This window comes from Gekko japonicus, unplaced genomic scaffold, assembly GCF_001447785.1.
Source record: "Gekko japonicus isolate JY-2015 unplaced genomic scaffold, Gekko_japonicus_V1.1 scaffold2262, whole genome shotgun sequence".
Classification (NCBI taxonomy): domain Eukaryota; kingdom Metazoa; phylum Chordata; class Lepidosauria; order Squamata; family Gekkonidae; genus Gekko; species Gekko japonicus.
The window spans coordinates 239322-262561 of record NW_015170958.1 but is presented as its reverse complement, the minus strand read 5'-3'; the positions used below and the strand labels follow the sequence as shown (position 1 = coordinate 262561).

The window sequence follows — 23240 nt, the reverse complement described above, 5'->3', positions numbered from 1 at the left end:
CTTCTCCGCCTAATTTACCTCACAGGGCCGTTGTGAGGATAAAATGGAGAAGAGGCTAAAGATATAAGCCGCTTGGGATGCAAATATGATGAGAAAAGCAATATGGGTCCCAATACGTGGAGAAATTAAAAAAATAAAATAAAATTGTCTGTTCATTGGTCCCTATCTCCGAGCTTGACTAATTCAGCTCGAGCCACTGCTTGGGGCCTTTGTACACCGCCTGGCGTGCTGGGAAACAGAAACTGGTTTTTGTCCTCCCCTCTCTAACTTGCTGTTGTCTTTTTTTCCCTCCCCGGTCTGTTTGGACAGGGTTTTTGCTGACACCTAGATGAAGACCTGGGAGAGCAGCGTCCGGCTGGCTACTGGGGCACCCGCAGACTGGAGAAACGTGAGGGCGCAAGGACGAGACCAGGCCGCAGCTTCAGTTCGGCCTGTGCAGTGCTCTGGTTGTGCCCACTGAGGGAGTTTGTGCTGCAGGAGCTTGGCCGCTTCTGGAAGCAATGCTGTTGGTGGAACTTTAATTTTCTTATTTGTCACCGATTTCTTGGATCCGCCCCCACGGGTGCCTGAATGGCCTCCCGCCCTAGCTGATGCGGCTGTTCCGCCTGAGGATTCTTCCTCCCTCGTAAGAGGTCCCTGCTCTTGACGTCCTCCCCTTCCCTAGGACAGCGGGGGCGAGGCCCCCCCATGCCAGCTTCCCCCACGGCGCTGCACCCCACCGAACGCTGTCCCCCGGGGCCTCCCCCGGGACGCCTGGGCCCCGCCCCTTCGGAGCATTGCTCCACCTCTGCCGCGCCACCCGCGGCCCAGGCGCCGCCCCCTGCCGGCAGAGCCATGAAGCTGCAGGCAGTGATGGAGAACCTGCAGCGCCAGCAGCGGGCCCGGTTGCAACAGGAGATGGAAGCGCGGCAGCAGCAGCAGGACCAGATGCGGACAGCCCTTCCGGCAACGGGCCAGGGCCCCGCCCTGCCGGGCACAGGGGCTTCGACCATGTCCCGCGGCCCCAGTCAGGAGCCTCCGCCTTCGGAGGAGGCGGGAGAGCTGGAGAGCGTCCGGATACAGAGGGCGCAGATGGCGGCGCTGGCGGCGATGCGGGCGGCAGCCGCTGGCCTCAGCCAGTCTTCCAGTCCGGTGGCCTCGGAGGACAGCCGGTCCTCTGAAGGGGAGGAAGAAGAGGAGCGTGGCGAGGAAGAAGAGGATGGAGAGTACCCTCGGGAAATGGGCTCTGAGGAAGAAGAGGAGGTGTAAGTATTTGCTGAATGTGAACTAATGGGGGTCACAGACAGGGTGGGGTGGGGGTCAGGCATTGGGGGGGAGGTCCCATCTGAGTTGTCCTCCTCCCGAGCGGGATCTGGACCACCCCGTGCTGAGATCGAATGCTGATTTCACCTGGTGATTTCCCCTGAAGGGGGGTGCCCCCTTATCCCTCCCCGTGTGCAGGGGTCATTTCCTGTGGGAGCACACAGGAGCAGAGCTCCGGCAGTAAGGAGCCCAGGGGGCGGGCACATGCAACAAGCCCCACCCCCTGCTCCCAGCAGCCCTCAGTCGGGCCACGAGGAGCAAGAAGCAGCCAGGTAAGTTGCAGAGTCCCCCCCCCCCCGGCCCGCCTTCAGGTACAAGCTCTCCCTCCTCTATGAGGGCAGATGAGTTACGCTAATGAGCTCCTGCACCTCTTTTTCTACAAAATGACCCCTGGCAACTGTTAACAGCATCTGTGGCCAAAGAAGAAGAAATTTGGAATGGAATGAATGTCGCTTCTAACAGATTATTTGAAATGATTTGAGGAGGTTGAAGGACCCTCGACCAGAGCGGTGTTCTGTTTGTTTCTTAGAAATAAAAGTGGGGGAGGGGAGGGGAGGGCAGAGGCGCTCGCTGGGCGGCCTTCCTGTTTTGCTGTGAGGAGGCCCCTCCCTGACGGCGCTGGGGTCAGGAGGCAATAAAAATGGGAGCGAGGCTCTGAAAAACCGGTTTGACTTGTTTTTGAGAGTGTGCCTGCGGGTGGGTGGACCACCGGTGTGCCTGGCCCGCTTTGAAACTTTCCAGCCTGACGGTGAAGTGAAACAAACAGAAAAACAAAAAAACGCCAGGGTGAATTTTACCCCCCTAGGTGTTCTCCTCTCACCCCTGCCCCTCACAAGGTCTACAACTCGCCTTTGTTTGGTGTAATGGTTAAGAGCGCGGACTGTAATCTGGGAGAACGGGGTTTTTTCCCCCCCTCCTCCACTTGCGGCTGCTGGATGACCTCGGGCAAGCCATAGTTCTGTCAGAGCTGTCCTTGAAAAAGAGCAGTTTCTGTCAGAGCTCTCTCAGCCCCACCCACCTCACAGGGTGTCTGTGGTGGGGAGGGGAAAGGAAAGGAGATTGTAAGCCACACTGAGACTCCTTTGGGTAGTGAAGGGTATAAAATTTCTCCTTCTTCTTAACGAAGGGAAGGGTGGAATCCAGCAACCCAGCATAGTCCTTTTTCGTCTCTGTCCTTTTGGGGATCCACCAGACATGAGGAGAGGTTACTTGAGAGGCATGTGGTGGTGGGATCCACTTGCTCCTTCAAGGGAGCTGTATTCTATTTCTGTGCCAGACTCATGCAGGGGTTAAGACAGTATAAGTGCTCAAGCTGGTCAGAGACCGAATGGGAGGTCGTATCCCGGTTTCTGCTGTTCGCTGCGGAACACCTTTTCTTCTTGAAAGGGACTGGGAAGCAAAAATCAGTTAATCTCCGAAAGAAGTGGGTGTTCTTCTCTACCCACTGGGTACCACTGCAATTATGGGGCAATACTATTATGCCCGTGCCGTGTCCTGGGGTGGTACGGGGCACCCCAGCTCTTTCCTTAAAAATAAAATAAAATAAAAAGGAGAGGTCAGCTTCCATTGGTGCTGTCTCCGGGACTGACTGCTTGACGGTTTGTTTAGGGTTAAATCACCACAGGGTGGTTAGCCCAAGTCAAATGGTCACAGAGATGGAGCATAAGCCTGTCAGTACAGGAGAGGACAATCAGTGGCTATCTGTTCCACTAACAGTGAAGCAGTCCTAGTGGAAGGTTTACGTCAGAGGAGGGCTTTTGGTGCAGGAGGAAGGTATCACTGCTAGCATAAAAGATCAATGGGATTCAACCCTTCATTTTCAATGTCCTAGCCATGGTAACTAAAGGGAACCTCCACATTCAGATGCAGTCAATCTCTGGATACCTGTGCCAGGAGGCAACATCAGGGGAAAGCTTCGGGCTCTGTATCCCGTTGCTGGACCTCCAGATGTGGGTACCCAAGGTGGCTTCTATCATTTTCCCTCTCCGCCATTCTATCCTCACAACAACCCTGTGAGGTAGGTTAGGCTGACAGGATGTTCCTTTACCCAAGGTCACCCAGCGAGCTCCAGCAGCAGATTGCGGGTTCAAACCTACTGGTCTTGTTCAGAGACTGTGGCCCTTTTCACGTTACGATAAAACGATACAGGGTCTGGGGTTTGATCCAGCGAATTTCCTTCTGTTAATGAGCTGTCTCTGAAGCGGTACAGTCATTTCAAATGCTGCCGCTTTTTCCCTACCCGTTTTTGCCGCCTGATCTTCCTCGGACTTTTTAAAAATTAACGTTCTAAGTTGAGACTCTGAGTGAAGGGCGGGGTATAAAACCAATCTCTTCTTCTTCGAAGTGCTGTGGACATTTTATACAGGACACCACAGCGATTGGGAAGCTCAACAAAGGGGTAGAAAACGGAAGGAAACCATTTCCTTCAAAAGCGGCTCAACCACGTTTTGCTAACCCAACGTATGAATAGGGAAATAAATTCCACTTGGAGCCGGTTACTAAAATGGTTCTCTCTGAAATGACAGGGGGAAATCCTTTAGCAACCAGTTACTAAAATGAAATACAGTTGGAAAAGGGTCGGCGTTTGGGGAGTCATCCCTTCTCTCTCTCTCGGGGTGTGCCCTGACTTTTCCATCTCCCCTTGTTCACTTCCCCCCCCCAGGAAAGGCAAGTGGGTCGAGGACGATTTTGAGGAAGACCTGGGAGAGGAGGAGGAAGAAGAGGAAGAGGAGGAGGAGGAGGAAGATTACGAAGAGGATGAAGAAATGGCGGAGGAAGGCCTCTGCTCCGGAGAAGCGGCCCGCTCCAACCCGGGCGCCGTGCTACTCCGGAAACAGCAGCCCCCGCAACAGTACCGGGGGGAGGCTTCGAGGCTGGCGGGGGCCCAGGAGCGGCTGGCGTCCGGGACTGCCCACCTGGGCCACGCCCAGCTGCCGACCCAAGCCCTGGATCACGGAGACTGGACTTACGAGGAACAGTTTAAGCAAGTAAGTAACGGACGGGCTTCCGTGGATGCCAATCGCGCTCCTTGTTCTAGGCTGCGGATCTCACCCGCAACATCCGACTGCCAATGCTCCCTCTAAGCTGTGGAGTCCTGTGAGCAAAAATTATACTTGGTGAGCCCCTGGCACTAAAATTGTGAGTGAGTGATTTGGCTACTGCATCAGTTAGTTTGCTCTGGAGCCATCCTTCCTGAGCGAAGACAAAAATGTGTGAGCCGGAGGCTAGAAAACTGTGAGCTAGCTCACACTAACTCAGCTTAGAGGGTACACTGCGGTGTCTGTCATATTTGGCTGGTCATTTTTTGGGAAGTGGCCCTGCTGGGGTGGGGGGGGAGGTTGTTGGTGACATATGAGTCTGTGCTGTCGCAAGGTTTTTTGTACACCACAGAAATCTGCCCGTGGAGTTATCCAAATCCGGGAACCGAGTTCCACAATAGGTACTGATGCGTTGTGATAGGGGAAAGGGGGCCGTGGTGGAGCGGTAGGGCATCTACTTGGCGTGCAGGAGGTCCTGGGTTCAGTTCCCTGTCATCTCCAGTTAAAAGGACTGGGCAGGAGCTGCTGGGAAAGACCTTCCCCTCAGATTCTGGAGAGCAGCTGCCTGTCTGAGTAGACAATACCGACCTTGATGGACCAAGGGTCTGATTTAGTAGAAGGCCGCAGCATGTTTATGAAGGTACGCACGGCTTGATGTGCATAGTTTGGCAAGTTTTGCTTGGAACTCGATCCGCGTTGTCTTGTGAGCGAGTTTTGCTTGGAACTCGTTCCGCGTTGTCTTGTGAGCGTGTGTGTTCATCCTACTTGTCGTCAGTGGTGGAGCACAAAGCCGTTTATGGAAAGGGGGGGATGTCCTAGAGAGGCAGGGTGTCCTGGGAGGTCACCCATCCGGTCATTGACTGGTCCGGATCCTACACTGCTGATCGTCACATGTCCTCCGTCCCTGTCCTGGGACTAGGCTAGGATCTGGCATTGTGTGTGCGCCAAAACCTGGCTTTGGCTCTTGCAGATGTCGCTAAGCAGGGCTATTTTTGGGCAGGAACGCACAGGAACGGAGTTCCGGCTGGCTCCCAAGTTGGCCATGCCCAGCAGGAACTCATTAGCATAATAGGCCACACCCAATAGCAGAAACTCATTAGGATTGGCTACATTAGGGGTGTGTGGCCTAACATGCAAAGGAGTTCCTGCTACAAAAAAAGCCCTGGGTTTTGACAACAAACAAGGTAAACAGAATAACAAGCAAAAGGTGGGTGTGGCTGGATAACCACACTTCTGGTAACTTGGGGGTGCGGCCTAATGGGTTAATGAGCTGTGCTGTCAGGGGTGTGGCCTAATAGGCTAATGAGTTCCTGCTGTTGGGTGTGGCCTATTATGCTAATGAGTTCCTGCTGGGCTTTTTCTACAAAAAGAAGTATCTCCAGGGTGCCCTTTGGAGGTACGTGCCCCTTTCAGGGAGGGCTGCAGCTGCGCCGATCAAAGGCGTAGCCCTGCCAGGGTTTGACTATGAACCTGGGAGAAAGCCACCTCTGTGGACGGCTTCACCAGAGGAGCACTCCTTCGACTTTAAACTCTTCTTTTTGTTTGCATTCAGCCCTGTGCTTTCCAGCCTCTTCCGTCAGCGGTGCGCACTTTTCGGGTGGAGCTGATGGGTTTTAGCAAAGCAAAGGCACTTTGGTCATGCCGGGGGGGGGGGGGGCCTTCACGTGCGCCATGACATAAGCGCTCTTGTGTTGCGCAAGCAGATTTCCCCTGCCATGTCAGAGACAGGGTCACCCTCTCTCTCCCCTTTTATTTTCCTTTACAGCGCTCTCTGAAGATGAGTATCTCCACGGCTGCGTGTCACCCCGGCTCTGAATTTTTCCATTTTGTAATTTGGTGGTGGCGGGGTGTGAGCGGGAAAGAGCTTGCCGGGCTGGAAACGTTCGGCCTGGGGCAAAACTGGCTGGAGTTTGCTGGGGCCCTTCTGGAAGAGGCCGTAAAAGAGCAGCTGTTTGGAACCAGCTCCATCCGGGGCTTGTGGGAGTTTCCCCTGGCTGCTTTGAATTTGTGCACTGGTGTCTGAAGATGTGCGTGAACTCTGGGAGTGCGCCATCTTAGGGGTCGCGGGAGGGCCCTCCCCTTAGATGAGAGAACGGGGGTGGGGTATAAGCAGAGCTCTACATCTTTGAGTTATGTCCCGGTGAAGTTTTTTGTTAGTGCTGCCAAAGCTGGCTTTGAGTCTGAAAAGAAGCTCTTTAAGTGAAAGAGTGGGTAGGCTGTTGGGTGCCGTTGTAGAAATGTGGGATCCTCAGGAATGACTAAGGCTCTTTTGGGAGGGGGGGAACGGACGTTGTCATCCTGCGTAGCTGTTTCCAAGTTCCGTGGGTCTCTTCTTGGCCGGAGCGATGGGCCGAAGCGGGCTGTCAAAGTGGGCATAAGTCTGATAGAACTGAGTGCTGTCTGGGACACACACCCGCTCGCCAAGCCAAATTTGAGCCCAGTAGCACCTTGAAGACTTAACAGACCTTTCCATGGGGGCAGATCATGGTGGGCCACCGTGTTTGTCTGTCTGTAACAGTAGAAAAGAGCAGTCCAGTAGCATCTTAAAGACTAATAAAATTTGTGGCAGGGGATGAGCTCTCGTGAGTCACCGCTCACTTCTTCAGAAAAGAGCAAGAGTCCGGTGGCACCTGAAAGACTCACAAAATTTGTGGCCGGGCATTAGCTCTTGTGAGTCACTGCTCACTTCTTCAGATACCTCTGTAGCAGCAGAAAAGAGCAAGAGTCCAGGAGCACCTGAAAGACTAACCAAATACGTGGCAGGGGAGGAGCTTTTGTGAGTCGCTGCTCACTTCTTCAGAAAAGAGCAAAAGTCTAGTGGCACCTTAAAAGGCTAACAAACTTTGTGGCAGGGTGGGAGCCGCCACAGATTTTGTTAGTCTTTAAGATACTCCTGGACTCTTGCTCTTTTCAGCCTTTCCAGGGTACAAGCCTTCCGTTCCGATGACGTGCGCGTTGACTTACAAAAGCCAATACCCTGGAAGCTTTTGGTGGTCTGCGTGGCTCAAGTGGTTAAGACGCTGAACTGCAGGCTGTGGAAGGTCGGTAGTTCAGCAGTTCAAGACCCGGGTGCCGTAAGACGGAGTGAGCTCCCGTCTCTAGTTCCAGCTCCTGCCAACCTAGCAGTTCTAAAGCAAGAAACTGCAAGTCGATAAATAGGTACCACTTCGGTGGGAAGGTAACAGCGTTCCGTGCGCCTTGGGGTTTAGTCATGCCGGCCACATGACCACGGAAACGTCTTCGGACAGCGCTGGCTCTTCGGCTTTGAAGCGGAGATGAGCACCGCAACCCTAGAGTCGGATTCGACTGGCTTTCGAGCAAGGGAACCTGAACCTTTAAATTGTCACTGGACTCCAGTTTTGTTCTGCTGCTCCAGACTCAACGTGGCCTGGGTGTAGCAATCGAAGCGGTTCTTCTAGCCGCCAAGACTGTACGGTGAGTCCCCAGGTTTTTGCAGAGATGCCTCCCACCCCTAACCACCACGGATGGCTTTTGGCGCACAGGGTATAAATGTGCCTTCAGCCATCAGATGCAGTCCTTTAGCTGTGTCTTCAGTGTTCCGGTTTTGCCTGCCGTGTTTTGCACACCGAAATACAGATCTGTGTGGGACGCGCCACGTAGGAAGTGGTCCTCCCGTCGTCGTGTGAGAGGAGAGGAGGACACCCGAGTTTCTTCCAGCCAATTAGCGGGAGCCAACTTACGCAACCTGCAACCTACGGGGGGGGGGAACAAAGCCCTTAGAGCTAGTGAGTGCCAATTTAAACCCCCCCCCCCCAAGTCCTTTAAAACCTTTCCCCTTCTTTCCGGCCGGCCCACTCCCCCTGTTTGATCAGGCCCGGCCTGGGTATTCAGTCAGGAAAGCCTTCCAGCTAATAGAAGGAAATGGGTCTTTACAACCCCCCCCTCCGCAGGGACTGAAGCTCCTTTGATGTACGGGTTGTAAATACATCGGGAATTTGGGAAGGGGGGAGATAGAAAGAGGTGGGTGTGTTTTTTTCTGCTGGGCAACAGCAGATGGAATCCAGATGGAGGGGGGGGAACGGCCTTAGACAGGGTAGCCAAAATATTCGTGTTCTGGAAGGGGGTGGGGATCAGTGTTCCCTCTAAGCTGAGTCAGTGCGAGGTAGCTCACAGTTTTTGAGCCTCCAGCTCATACATATTTTTTGGGGGGTCTTCACTCAGGAAGGACGGCTCCAGAGCAGACCAACTCCTGCAGCAGCCAAATCGCTCACTCACAACTTTGATGCCAGTAGCTCACAAAGTAGATTTTTTTTGCTCACAGGACTCCACAGCTAAGAAGGGAGCATTGGTGGGGATCCAGTTTCTCTTTTGAAATTTTGATTGATTTTTTTTTTTTTACAAAAACTGCAGGTAAGCTATTATAAGGCTCTAGAGCAAAGTCAGTGGCCCAGTGGCACCTTTAAGACCCGCAAAGTTTTATTCAAGGTGGGAGGTTTTTGTGTGCATGCACACACTGTCAGACAAGGAAGTGGACTTGTGGATCATGGTTGTATATAGCCAGGGTGGCTTGTTAAATCAGCATGCAAAAGAGTGAAGGTGTTTTTTAACTGATAAAAAGAATGACAAGCTGGGGTTTCTGTTGGGTGATAGTGAGATATTGAAAAAAAATGGTATTTAGCAGAGATAATATAGCCCAGCAGAGCCGGAGTAAAATAATTCAGACTGAGAGTCCATGTGTGATTAAAATATAAAGTTTTTACTAAGTTCTAGCATGGGGAAGGGTAACGGATGAAAATAACAACAGAGCATAATCGGCTACTTCCTTACACTACAAAGACAAAACTAGAAGAGAGAATTATAGCTGCTCTTCTTGTTTCTTCAGAACACCAAAGAAAGACGGGAAGAGAAGCCATAAAATGGTAATATACCTTGATACTTTAGTCCCAATCAAATTCCTAGATCAGGGAGAAAATTCCCGGGCAATCCACATCTAAAGAACATTGGTTACATGAGAAACATGTGACTTCCTGTGAGTAACATAAACTTTTAACCCCAGACATACTGAGTGTTTTCAACTTGTCATACCCAACAGTTTCTAGTTGCCATCATCATTGTAAGGTTCAGTTTTGGTTTGAAGTTCTCCTTTTGCTGGAAATACGTGTTGGACCCCTTTATCCTTCAAGGAGTGACAAAATGCAGTATATTCTGGTTGAAGACTCCGGGGAGTTTGAAATTCTCACATGCAGAGGAGGCTGCCCGCTGGAGCTCTGTATGATTCCCCCCCCATCAGGTCAGGCCTCTGTTAGGATAGGTGATACTCCAGCTTCTTCACATCAGGTGCTCTAGGGTTATTCAATCTCTCTCAATGCAGAGGTGTGTCCGAGTAACCCACCCTCCGAGGAGTCTGCCTGTTCTCACTCTGCATGAGGGGCTGCTCCAGCTTCTCGTCCTTCCAGCTGGGAGGTATCCTCAGCACAGCGAGGCATGTGGGAACAGAGCGGGTCGGGCTCTTCTGTTGGGTTAGCGAATCCCTATTTCTGCAGAAAAAGCTTTTTCCCCAGTCGTGGCCCCGGTTTTTCTTAATTTGTAAACGCCAGAAGTTTGGGGAGTGTTTTTGCATAAAAGCAAAAGCCGCTTGCGTGCTTCACCGTGGGTACAGATGGGAGCATGGAGAGGCAATGAAAGTTGGGGGGAGGAGGTGGAATGTGTATAGACGGTGTGGCAAGACGCTTGGGAAAACACCGCCGTTGAACGCAATCCGGAGAGCCTTCTGCCGAGTCTATGTTTACATATACAACCTCTTGCAGGCTTCTGAGCTCTTTGCATAAAGTCCCTGTCCACAAGTTACGGTGGCACATGCGCATCCTGGCTGCATGCGCATACATATGTTTACAAGAAAGAGCGTGACGTAGGAATCACTCGGTGCAGGAAAGTCAAGTGTATTCTGTACATGGCTTGTGGTTTGCCAGTTTGGTGTAGTGGTTAAGTGTGCGGACTCTAATCTGGGAGAACCGGGTTAGATTCCCCACTCCTCCACTTGCACCCGCTGGATGACCTTGGGCAAGCCGTAGTTCTGGCACAGCTGTTCTCGAAAAAGAGCAGTTTCTGTCAAGAACTCTCTCAGCCCCACCGACCTCCCAGGGTGTCTGTTGTGGGGAGGGGAAGGGAAAGGAGTTTGTCAGCCGCTCTGAGACTCCTTTGGGTAGTGAAGGGCGGGGTATACATCCAATCTCTTCTTCTTTTACCTCACAGGGTGTCTGTTGTGGGGAGGGGAAGGGAAAGGAGTTTGTCAGCCGCTCTGAGACTCCTTTGGGTAGTGAAGGGCGGGGTATACATCCAATCTCTTCTTCTTTTACCTCACAGGGTGTCTGTTGTGGGGAGGGGAAGGGAAAGGAGTTTGTCAGCCGCTCTGAGACTCCTTTGGGTAGTGAAGGGCGGGGTATACATCCAATCTCTTCTTCTTTTACCTCACAGGGTGTCTGTTGTGGGGAGGGGAAGGGAAAGGAGTTTGTCAGCCGCTCTGAGACTCCTTTGGGTAGTGAAGGGCGGGGTATACATCCAATCTCTTCTTCTTTTACCTCACAGGGTGTCTGTTGTGGGGAGGGGAAGGGAAAGGAGTTTGTCAGCCGCTCTGAGACTCCTTTGGGTAGTGAAGGGCGGGGTATAAATCCAATCTCCTCTTCTTCTTGTGCAAGCATTTACTGGAACTTGTGAACAGGCCTGGAACTGGGGTTGCCAGCCTCCAGGTGAACAGGCCTGGGGTCTTGTGTTGCCAATCTCCAGGTGGAGCCTGGAGATCCCCTGGAAACTTCCAACTGATCTCCAGACTAAAAGAGATCAGTTCTCCTGGACCAAAGGACTGCTTTGGAGTGTGGACTCTAGGGCATTGTATCTTGCCGAGGTCCCTCCTCTCCCTATACACGAATGCTCTCCCCCTGCCTCCACACCCCCAAATCTCCAGGAATGTCCTAACCCATAGCTGGCAAAATGCACCAATAATACAAGTCGCTGCATCAGGTAGAAAAAGAAATGATTGAATGCACCAATAATACAAGTCGCCACATCATGTAGATCAGGGGTGTCAAACATGTAGCCCGGGGGCCGGATGAGGCCCTCGGAGGGCTTCTATCAGGCCCGCAGTGGAACTGGCTGTTTTCTGCTTCTTCTTCCAGTTCTGCTGCTGCTGCGTCATCGTAGGTTTGCAGCTTACAGATACACACCTGAACAGCATACTCAAGATTGCAACAGCACAGACATTTTGATGTAATAATTCAGAGCAAGAGGTGTCAGTTATCAGGCGCTGTTAAATAAACAAAATATTGCAAGAGTGCTAATGTTTTCAGCATGTTTTTATTTTAAGTAAAAAAAACCTCTGTGTTTGTGTCCTTTATAAAGTTTATATCTCCGCTACCTGGCATTACCTTTGATAACACACATGGCCCGGCCCAACAAGGTCTCAGTAATATCAGATCCGGCCTTCATAACAAATGAGTTCGACACCCTTGTACATTGTAGAAAAGGAATGGTTGCTTTAAAAGCCCAGACAGCATTTTTAAAATTTCTAGTGTCGGAAGAGTTCTGCACGCTCATGCCACGGTTGTTGAAACTAATGGAAATGGTTTGACTCTTTGCCCAGGCGGATATGGGGGGGGAGGGTTAAACCCCCCCCCCCAAAAAAACTGGCCTTTTTACTTTCCAGACATCTCAGAACCTGTGCTGGTTGTCAGTTTTCGCCTCCCCACAGCGCAACTAAATTTGACTTCACAGAGTCTCAGTTTTTCTCTCTCAGGGACTACAAATCTGGATTTTTTTCCCTTCTGGGGGGCTGGTAGGATCGCTGGGTCCCCCCCCCGGCCACTGGCAGGGAATGGGGGGGTAGGGTTTCCAGATCCAGTTTGTGGGATTCCTGGAGATTTGGGGATTTGGGGATGGAGCCTGGGGAGGACAAGGACCTCAGTGGGGAGCGCCACAGAACCCACCCTCCAAAGCATCCGTTTTCTCCAGGGGCACTGCTTTCTGTAGTCTGTAGTTGAGTCATAATTCTGGGGGGGGGGTCCCTGGGCCCCACCTGGAGGCTGGCATCCCCAGCGTCTGGCCACCACCGCTGATCCCACGCGTCCTCGAGTCAGAGCCACGGTTCTGAGCCGCCGTGTTCTAAGCAACCGCAGTGCCAGGCTCGCTGCGAAGGCAGGGTGAAGAAGTCAAGCCGGCATCTCTGCCAAGGCCTCCACCCGGGACAGCCCCGTGGTAACTTGGCAAGTCCCGTCTGGTGTCTCCTCTTGGAGCTCTGTCTTGTTTACATTCCAGGGCTCCTTCCCCCCCCCCCAGGCATCTCCTTGCCGCGGCTGTGGCCAATCAGCTGGCCGTGAAGAGCGTTAAAAAAAAAGAAAGAAGCCGGTCTCCTGGAGGGTGGCCAACCGGCGCTGCCTGCCAGATGCTTAACCGAGCAAACCCCTGGCCGGGATCCAAAGGTGACTCCGTTGGGCCTCTCTCTCTCTTTCTGACATCTGGCGTTCCCTGTACCAGGCATATCGGAGGCTTCCCTGCCCCAGTTGCATGCTGTGTTACTACGTGCTGCAGAGAACGTCCCGGCACTGTCCACCCGTGTGGTTTCACGCCGGCTTGAGAGCACCGGGTCGATCGGAGCACCGAGACCGAGAGAGTGGGTGCCTCGAGATTGGCCCCGGGTCCCCCGCTCGCGTGCAAAGTGCTGGCTCCGCCCCCTGGGCCGCCAGGGCCTTCCGCTCTCAACACATTAACTCTGTTCGCTGCTTTCCAGCAAGCCGGTCCGTCCCGAGCTGTGAACCACACCCAGGATTTCCGGTGCGCAGGCCATCTCGAGCACTGGCCGCTGCTCGGAAATTTGTTTGGGAGCTTTGAGCTGTGGGGGGGGGGGCACATCTCAGCTGGCTGGTGGAGGTCCAGCTTTGCACCGTGGTGGGCTGCGGAGGTGGGGGTTGGTTGTATGGCTTCCACCCGGCAGGCGGTCGCTCGACCACCGAGCCAAAGGGGTTTTCTCAAATACCTCCCACTGCCTGGTCATGCACCCAACCCTTTGCTGTGTCCATATTTTCTGCAGCTGTTCAAGGTCTTTTTTGGGGGGGAGGTTCCGTTCCCAGACCCAGGGATTCCAGAGGCAGATTTGCGGCATGCAAAACCTCCCCCCCTGCCCTTGAGTTGGAGTATGTCTGTTTCCCTGCTTTGATTATTTGCCAGGACGGCTTTCACTCCCTTCCGAGACAGTTTCCTCCTTAAGTAAATGAAAACGGGCCACTGCGTCAGCTGATGGCCTGGAAGCATTGTGGTAGTGGTTATGAACGCGGACTCTAATCTGGGAGAACCGGGTTTGATTCCCCACTCCTCCACATGCAGCTGCTGGTGTGACCTTGGGTCAGTCACAAGTTCTCTCAGAGCTGTTCTCTCAAGAGCAGTTCTCGAGAGAGCTCTCTCAGCCCCGCCTACCTCACAGGGGTGTCTGTTGTGGAGAGGGGGAAGGGAAAGGAGATTGTAAGCCACTCTGAGACTCCTTCGGGTAGTGAAGGGCGAAGTATACATCCAGTCTCTTCTTCTTCATTACAGTTTGCCGTTTGGTACAGACTTATGGTTTCCAACCTCCAGGTGGGGCCCAGAGAGCGTCTGCTATTACAATTGATCTCTAGACGACTGAGATCAGTTCCCCTGGAGAAAGCGGCTGCTTTGGAGGGTGGATTCTATGGTATTATATCCTGCTGAGCACCCTCCCCTCCCCAAAGCCAGACCTCCCCAGGCTCCACCCCCAAAATCTCCAGGTATTTCCCAAACCAAAGCTGGCCGCTCTAGGATTCCAAACCCTTTTAATGCTTTCTGGAGCCGGATAGGTGCACTTGGAGGCAAACTCAAGGGTTGGTTTGTGTGTGTTTGTGTTTTTTTGGGGGGGAACTGCAGAAAATGACACTGACCAATGTTCCCTCTAAGCTATGGAGCCTCGCGAGCAAAAAATCTACTTTGTGAGCTGCTGGCATTAAAGTTGTGAGCAAGCGATTTGGCTGCTGCATAAATTAGTTGGCTTTGGAGCCCCATCCTTCCTGAGCTGAGACAAAAAGGTGTGAGCCGGAGGCTAAAACACTGTGAGCTAGCTCACACAAACTCAGCTTAGAGGGAACACCTGGTGTCAGCAATGCTCCCTCTAAGCTGTGGGGCCTCGTGAGCAAAAATTCTGCTTTGTGAGCTACTGGTGTTAAAAGTTGTGAGCGAGCAATTTGGCTGCTGCACAAATTGGTTTGCCTCTGGAGCCAGTTTGGTGTAGTGGTTAAGTGTGCGGACTCTAATCTGGGAGAACCGGGTTTGATTTCCTCCTCCTCCTCCTCCTCCTCCTCCTCTTCCTCTTCCTCCTGAGCAAAGACAAAAATGTGTGAGCTGGTGGCTAAAAAACTGAGCTGGCTCACACTAACTCAGCTTAGAGGGAACACTGACCCCTTGTTATTGTAACAGAGAGCCAGGATTACAGCTTCGGGCTCTTCTATGGTGGCTACAGGGGGGAATGGTAGGGACTGAGTGCCAGTATGGCACAGTGGTTAGGGCAGGAAGCAGGGAGACTCGGGTGCGAATCTGCCCTAAGCCTTACAGCTCACTGGGGAACCTTCGGCTAGTAGCTCCCTCATCCCGGCCAACTTCCCAGGGTGGTTGTGGTGAGAACTCGGTGGCGGAGCGAGTTGCGTGGCACCACACTGAGGCCTCGGGAGGAAAGGCTGAATAAAAACACATTAAAGTGGTTTATTCCCTTGCGGAGAAAGTGAGAGTCCTTTCCCCCTGTTCCACAGAACAATAGAACTTGACTTTGTCCCCCGAAGCCGCCGGGTAGCAAATTCAGAAGGTCCGAGCGGAGGGGTTTCTCCACACCCTGAAACGCAGGGAGAAAAGCTGTGGAACTCCCTGCCCCAAGATGTGATCATAGCTTTTGGCTTAGTTGGCTCTAAGAGGGGCTGGGGGGGGGGAAATAAGAACCCTGGAGGTGAGGCCTGTTGGTGGCTGTTAGCCACGGTCACCGTTGTGGGCCTCTGAATAGTATTTCCCATGGGACCTTCAGGAATAGGCCGGATCTTTCTTGCATCGAGCTGGGCCGGTGAGCCGTTGTCGTTTGGGTCTGGACGCCAAAGGCGGTGTTATTTCAGGACACCGTTATTCTCCTCCAGGCACCCTTTCCTGTGAGAAGCCCCCCCCCCGTTTGGTCCCCTTTGGGGAGAGGCCTTTCTCGGTCAAGAGCCCAGGGAGCTTTTCCTACTGTGGACAGAGCACAGCCACGTCCCGATCCAGCCCAAAGTAGCTTTCACCCGAGGAATCGGGTGACGGGAAAGAGCTGGCGCAGTTGTGGCCGACCCACATCTGGGAGCTGCTGGAGAGCTTCAGACGCCTCCGGGCGGGATGTCCTAACCTCTGGCTCTTCCGCGGCAGTGTTAAATTTCCCCCGGCTGCAGCTTGTGCGTTCCCTTCTCTGAGCCTTTTAAGTCGGGCCTTTTAGGACAGGGGAGGGGGAAAGAGGGAGCCACTAGCATGCCGAGGGCCGGGTGAGAGCAAGAATTATGGAGGTTAGAAAGCCAAGCGTTGGGGGCAGCTCCCCTCCTTCCGCAAGCCGGCTACTGAATGAGCGGAGGTCAGATCAGGAGGCTGACCCCCCTGGGCCGCCGGGCCACGCACACCAGGGAACAAAAGCCGGGCGGACAAAGTCCCAGCACGGAAGGACATTCTTCCAGCTTGTCAGGAGGCCACCAAGCCGAACGGGAAACATAACCTCAAAGAAAAGGGGGCTCGCGCTCGGGACCGAAATTAGTCAGCTGCTCGCAGTCGCAAAACGGGCCCTCCCCCTCCGGCCTCCAAGCGGCCCTTGCGAATGCAGCGAGTGGGAGATGTTGGGCGACAGGCCTGCCGAGACAACGGGGGTGAGCTGGAGGGGCCGGGTTCAAGAGCCCTCGCTTCCTGAACAGAAGGGATTGCCTTTCTGTATTGGATCTACGTGGGCCCGCGCCTGTTTCCCCACACCAAGAAGTCTTTAGGAACCCCGTAAGTGGAGCTGGAAGATACCAGCCATCCCTGTGGGTCTGTGCCTGGAAGGCTTTTATTTATTTACTTGATTTCTGTCCCGCCTTTCACCCCACAGGGGACCCAAAGCAGCCGACATCATTTTCTTCTCCTCCGTTTTATCCTCACAATGACCCTGTGAGGTAGGTTAGGGCTGAGAGGGCGTGACTGGCTCAAGGCCGCCCAGCGAGCCTCCATGGCCAAGTGGGAATTTGAACACGGGTTCCCCATGTCCTAATCTGACACTCTAGCCACTATACCAAAGCTGGCTTTCCAATGAAGAACTGCATTGAACAAGTGAACTTCTCCTTCAGCATGACATATATTGAATAACCCTTTAAAGCCACCTAAATCAGTGATCATTGCATCCAGTGGCGGTGAGTTCCACGAGCCAGCTCCATGTTGTTCAAAGTTCGGTGTAGTGGTTAGGAGTGTGGACTCTAATCTGGGCGAACCAGGTCTGGTTCCCCACTCCTCCAGATGTAGCTACTGGTGTGACCTTGGGTCAGTCACCAGTTCTCTCAGAGCTGTTCTCTCAAGGGCAGTCCTCGAAAGAGCTCTCTAAGCCCCATCTACCTCACAGGGTGTCTGTTGTGGGGAGAGGAAGGGAAATGGATTGTAGGCTGCTCTGAGACTCCTTCGGGTAGTGAATACAATCTCCAGCTCCTCCTTTTCTTGTTGTTTTAACACCGATTTGTTTTTTAAGTGAATATTGCCCCTTTTGGGGGGCTTCAGGCGTTCATTCAACTCTGTGTAGCCGTCTCATGATCGAGTCTCCAGTGTCGTCGAGATTGACCGGTGGATGTTTTTAGGGGTTTTAGCTAGTGCTTCACATGGGCTTGTAAGCACAAAACCTGTTTTATTTGGCTTAGGGGGGGAAAGTAAATCCCGACATCTGTGCAACGGGAAGGGTGGGGGTGTCGGAAGCCGCAAACATTTTCTCACCCGTCTCTCCTGTCTAGTTTTTATAGGAGCGTCTAGACTCGGTTTATCGCTGGTGATTCCCGTCTTCCAGGAATAGGCGAGAGAGGAGCTGTCTCGGGGCGCAGGCGGGCTCCTTTTGTGTGGCCTCGTAATGGTGGGGCAATCCGCAGGGTTATTGGGCCATAACACAGAGGCGCGGCTCCCAATTCTAGGAAGTAAAACGGCGGCGGTAATGGTCTTTTCCTCCCTTTTCTTTGTCCAGGGTCCCTTTGAGAATATTACGAGCCCTTTCCTGGATCCCGCATCCTCTTTCTCACCGCAGCCAACCGAATGCCCCAGAAAAGCCCCCTTTTGGCGGTGGCAGAATTCGGGTCGAGCAGGGGATCCCCAGTGTGGGGCCTGTGGGCACCACGGTGCCCGCCAAGTGTTTTCAGAAAGAGGATGGGGCCAGTGGAGCTTTTCCCCAGCAAGGCTTCTGATTGGCCACTGGAGATTTGATTGGCTGTGTGGATTCAGAACAGCAGTAACAACGGCCGCCGCCGCAGCACAAGGAGCTTCACTGTGTGTTTGGGAAAAAAGCAAATCCAGAAGCAAAATGCTGCCGCCAGGCTTCTAATGGGCCTCCCAACGCGGGAGGACATTCAGCCTGTGCTGAAAGCATTGCACTGGATGGCCGATAGCGTACCGAATTTGCTTCAAGGTGCTGGTTCTTACCTTTAAAGCCCGTTATGGTCAGGGGCCTACATACCTGAGGGACCGCCTTTCGTTTGCCAGAGCCAGGTTGAGAAACTCCTGGAGATGTGAGGATGGAGCCTGGGGAGGACAGGGACCTCAGTGGGGGGCAACGCCACAGAGCCCACCCTCCAAAGCAGCCATTTTCTCCAGGGGAACTGATCCCTGTAGTCTGGAGATGAGCTGTAATTCTGGGGGATCTCCCAGCCCCTCTTGGAAACTGGCATCCCTAAGAGGAATCTGGTGTAAAAAGGTAAAGGTAAAGGTTCCCTTGTTCTAAAGCCAGTCGCATCCAACTCTAGGGTTGCGGTGCTCATCTCCGTTTCCAAGCCGAAGAGCCAGCGCTGTCCGAAGACGTTTCCATGGTCATGTGGCCGGCATGACTAGACACCAAGGCGCACGGAACGCTGTTCCCTTCCCACCGAAGTGGTACCTATTGATCGACTTGCAATTTGTTGCTTTCGAACTGCTAGGTTGGCAGGAGCTAGAACTAGAGACAGGAGCTCACTCTGTCACGCGGCACACTCGGGTCTCGAACTACCGACCTTCCACAGCCTGCAGTTCAGCGTCTTAACCACTTGAGCCACTTGTAGCCAGGGGCTAAAACTGATGTGAACTGGGATGTCCCATATTCAATTTTTTTCCCACTGGTACCAATTTATTGGATGGCCTTGTGCAAGCGATGGTGTTTGAGATCGACCTCCTACCACCCCCGCAGTACGGGAGAATCGGACCACAGAGTAACTCTTCACCTGGCTGGGTGATCTTACCTTTAGGCACCTGACTTTTCCCGTTCACACAGACTTTGGGTTTATTATTAGGGGCTGTGCGCTTGTGCCTGCCTACTTGCATTGCTTGCTGGTTTTACTGAGGGTTATCGATGTTGGCTTATTTGATTATCTTCTGCTATCCTTATGAATGGAACTGCGGTGGCTCATTGGTTAAGACGCTGAACTGCAGGCTGTGGAAGGTCGGTAGTTCAGCAGTTTGAGACCCCGAGTGTGCCGCATGACGGAGTGAGCTCCCATCTCTAGTTCCAGTTCCTGCCAACCTAGCAGTTCGAAAGCAAGAAATTGCAAGTAGATAAATAGGTACCGCTTCGGTGGGAAGGTAACAGCGTTCCGTGCGCCTCGGTGTTTAGTCATGCCGGCCACATGACCACGGAAACGTCTTCGGACAGCGCTGGCTCTTCGGCTTGGAAACGGAGATGAGCACCGCAGCCCTAGAGTCTGACTCGACTGGCTTTCGAGCAAGGGAACCTTTACCTTTTTTTATCCTAATGAATGGCCTGTTTTTTGTGGGGTTTTTTTTTTTAAGAATTCTGGGAGCTGCCAGGGAAACGTATGGCTGAGAGACGGGCCAGAAATATTTTTAAATAAATACTGGCTGGCTTCTGGCGAGGGTGTGTGTGTTCTGTGCCCCTCAAGTCACTTCAGACTTATGGTGACCCCAGGAATGAATGACCTCCGAAACGTCCTACCGATGACAGTCTTGCTCAGGTCTTGCAAAGTGAGGGCCACGGCTCCCTTGATTGAGTCAATCCATCTCATGTCAGATCTTCCTCTTTTCACGCCGCCTTCCGCTTTTCCTAGCGCAATCGGTCTTTTCCTGTCTTTCCGTGATGTGACCAAAGTATGATAGCCTCCGTTTCATCATTTTAGCTTCTACCGAGAGTTCAGGCTTGATTTGATCTACTGTCCGCTCGCTTGTCTTTTTGGGCAGTCCGCGGTATCCATCAAATCCTCCTCGAACACATTTCAAATGAATCCGCTTTGCACAGGTAGTGAAAATGAAAACGGTGTGCAGGGTGCTTTGAAACTCCTGCAATTGCTGCAATAAGTTCAAAAATTACAGAAGAATGACAATCAAATGTAGGCTTATTCTGATGTATTATTTCAAATTCCTTCTTTTATTCCATAGGTCAAATGACGAACATCTCGAGTTTCTAAGACACTGTCCATTGTTGAGAAATGTCTGGCTAGCATGGGAGCTATTTCATAGCCATTTGGAAATTGAGATCCCTACTATTGGATTCCTACTATTGGATTGTTTGAAAAATACCACCACAACACAGAATTTTGATAAAGAACTCGAAACGAACTCTGGAAACTCGAGATGTTCGTCATTTGACCTATGGAATAAAAGAAGGAATTTGAAATAATACATCAGAATAAGCCTACATTTGATTGTCATTGTTCTGTAGTTTTTGAACTTATTGCAGCAATTGCATGATTTGTTATTCTTAGATTGCTGTGCCCTCGATTGTATCATCTGCTTTGAAACTCCTGCCTGGATCTTATGGACTGTAGATTCAGGAGAAGTAGAAGGAAGCGCTTCATTGTGAACTTGTGGAACTCACTGACCCTGGATGCTGGTTGTGCATGCAGAAAAGGTGGCTTTGAAAAAGGGGAATATCAATGCAGGCTGTGATCTACAGAGGAGTCTCCGTCTGGCTAGCGGTTGCTGGCCAGAAGTATGGGGAGGTTGACTCCTCTGCCGCACAAGCACCCCCCCACAACAGCCACCCCAGACATAAACGAAATACAAAAACACCCCCCCCCTTGCCCTCCCTAAAGCAATGAAATCCCTTACTGTTTTCAGAAAGGAATCTTGTGGGGCTGGCCCTTTAAGGAAGGGGGCGGAGCCCCCAATAACCCCAACATAGCTACGGGCCAGTGCAGGTAGTTAATGCGAGTGCCTAGTTAAGAAAGGGCGGCTAGGTGGAAAAAGTGCAGAAAAGGGCAACTTGATAGGGTTGGAACATTTTCCCTATGAAGACAGGTTAAAATGCTTGGGGCTCTTTAGCTTGTAGAAATGACGGCTGAAGGGTGACACGATCGAGGTTTATAGGATTATGCACGGGATAGAGCAGGTTGAGAAGTACTTTTCTCCCTTTGTCACAATACAAGAACTGGTGGTGGGCACTCAATGAAATTGCTGAGCGGTCAGGTTAGAACAGATAAAAGGAAGCACTTCTTCACCCAAAGAGTGATTAACACGTGGAATTCACTGCCATAGGAGGTGGCGGCTACAAGCATGGACGGCTTCAAGAGGGAATTGGGTAAGCATATGGAGCAGAGGTCCATCAGTGGCTATTAGCCACAAGGTATAGATAGGAACTCTGGGGCAAGTGATGCTCTGTATTCTTGGTGCTGGGGGGGGGACGCAACAGTGGGAGGGCTTCTAGTGTCCTGGCCCCACTGCGGGACCTCCTGATGGCACCTGGTATTTTTGGCCACTGTGTGACAGAGTGTTGGACCAGATGGGCCATTGGCCCAATCCAACATTGGCTTCTCTTATGTTCTTATGTTCTTATCCACTTTCAGGGGCAGTCTAGCACTAGTTGCCATGGCAAGGGTGAAATAAAGTGGGAGACCCTCCTGTCTCTCGATTCCATGGGCTCCGGTGCTCCTCCGTTAAAAGAAAGGCATGCCCACTGGTGTATGCGTGTTGGGGGGGGGGTGCATCGGTGGTGTCCGCAAGCTGTCCAGCAAGTCCTTGGAAGGAACGGATGGCCTGCCTCTCTCCTTAATGACTGCAGGAGGGTCAATTTACTTGCTTTTAAAATATTGATTAGGGTGTTTTTTTCTGCATTAGCTGGCAGGGAGCAGATAATTTCTCTGCTGCCGCTGCAGCAGAGCACAGCTGTTCGAAGGTGCTCACTCCCCCCCACGCCCCCCCACTAAGAGATCGCCCCCCCCTTTCAAAAAGCAAGACGAGGTGGTACCAGCTTCCCTTCCCGTTTGGAAACCCGATACAGCTATTCCCAAGGCAGCTGTTCCAAGTTCCTTCCAAAGCGCTAATTCGCATATACGTCTTAAGGATCTTTTTTACAGTTGACATCCAAAATGTAGGTGTTTCTCCCCCCCCCCTTCCACTGGGGTTTACCGAATGAATTTATTTAGGCTTAAGATCGGCTTTGCCAAACTGGAGCTGCTGTTGTATTGGACCATAGTTAGTGTTATCATAAACGTGTTGCGTTTGAGGTCTGTTCTGCATTTATGTTGAAGGAACTCTAACCCTTCTAAGGTTTTTCATGAATTGTCATTTGATTGCGTTTTTAAAATGTTCCTTTGGGGGTGGAACCATTTTGGTCCAGTTCTTTTTACATTTACAGTGCAGATTGGCCACACCCCCGAGTAAACATTTTGAAAATGAAATCAAATGACAGTCTGGGAAAAACCGTAAAAGTTCTTCCTACCGGTGGCAGTGCATAACTTTATTCTAGGTTATGGTGTAATGGCAAGGTGGAATATCTATTAGGTATAGTCTGCCCAGGTGCCAAATGATAAAAACAGCAGTAAATTGACAATTAAAGGCTGTACAATCCACTAAAATGGATTAGCACGATATAAAACGGCACCAAATGAGTGAACCGGCCTCGACTTACTGCCAGATACCCATCTCAGTTCAGCAGTTTCTAATGGATCTCCGGAAGGCCTGTAGCCACACAGTACGGTTGGTTTGGTTAGCTTCTGGAACTCACTGCCACGGGGTGTGGCAATGGCTCCTGGCTGAGTTGTGGGAAGGATGTGGGGAAAACCCCAGATGGAGAGCAGGCCCTTGGATAGCTAGCCATCCTTGACAAAGCGGGTACCTTGGAGGCAACTGGAAACAAAATGCAGGACTGGGTCTCTTGGCCTGATCCAGTTTAGCCAGGGTCATAGTCCTCACTCTTTTGTATCAGTTCCATGTCAGCTTCAACCCCTGTGCCCTGGTTTTCGAACACCATTTTAGTCAACTCCATTACCATTTTGGTGACGTCCTGAGAAGACACGTCCCAAGGGAAAAGACAATAATGCTAGGAGAAGTTGAAGGCAGTGGGGAAAAGAGGAGTACGCAGCATGAGATGGATCGGCTCACTCGAGGAAGCCACGGGCCTGCGGTTTGCAAGACCTGGGCAAGGCTGTCGATGATAGGACTTTTTGGAGGACATTAACTCACAGGGTCGACTCGCCACAAGTCAAAAGCAACTCGATGGCACTTAAGAAACGTACAGGGGGTTTCATCATCCGACCTAAAGGGAGACTGGCAACCAAGAAATCAGAAGGAGACCGAGACTGGGAAGGAGCTAGAAAAGATCCTTAAGTATAAGGATGTGTTGATGGCGACCAAGATTGAGTTAGTTCATAGAATCATAGAATATTAAAATATTAGAGTTGGAAGGGACCTTGCAGGTCATCTAGTCCAACCTTCTGCATACTGCAGGAGCATAGTCGAAAGATAGCC

General features: G+C 52.0%; 1 protein-coding gene across 1 annotated transcript in view; it reads left to right on the top strand.

Moving 5' to 3' along the window:
• The first annotated feature begins 471 nt into the window (after positions 1-471).
• The window catches only part of ARID3A (AT-rich interaction domain 3A), a 66008-nt gene continuing 43239 nt past the window's right edge, over positions 472-23240 (top strand). The window contains exons 1-2 of the mRNA XM_015418921.1: positions 472-1244; positions 3965-4289. Of these exons, the coding sequence (XP_015274407.1) occupies positions 688-1244; positions 3965-4289 (882 nt within the window). The 5' untranslated portion in view covers positions 472-687. The remainder of the gene's footprint in view (positions 1245-3964; positions 4290-23240) is intronic.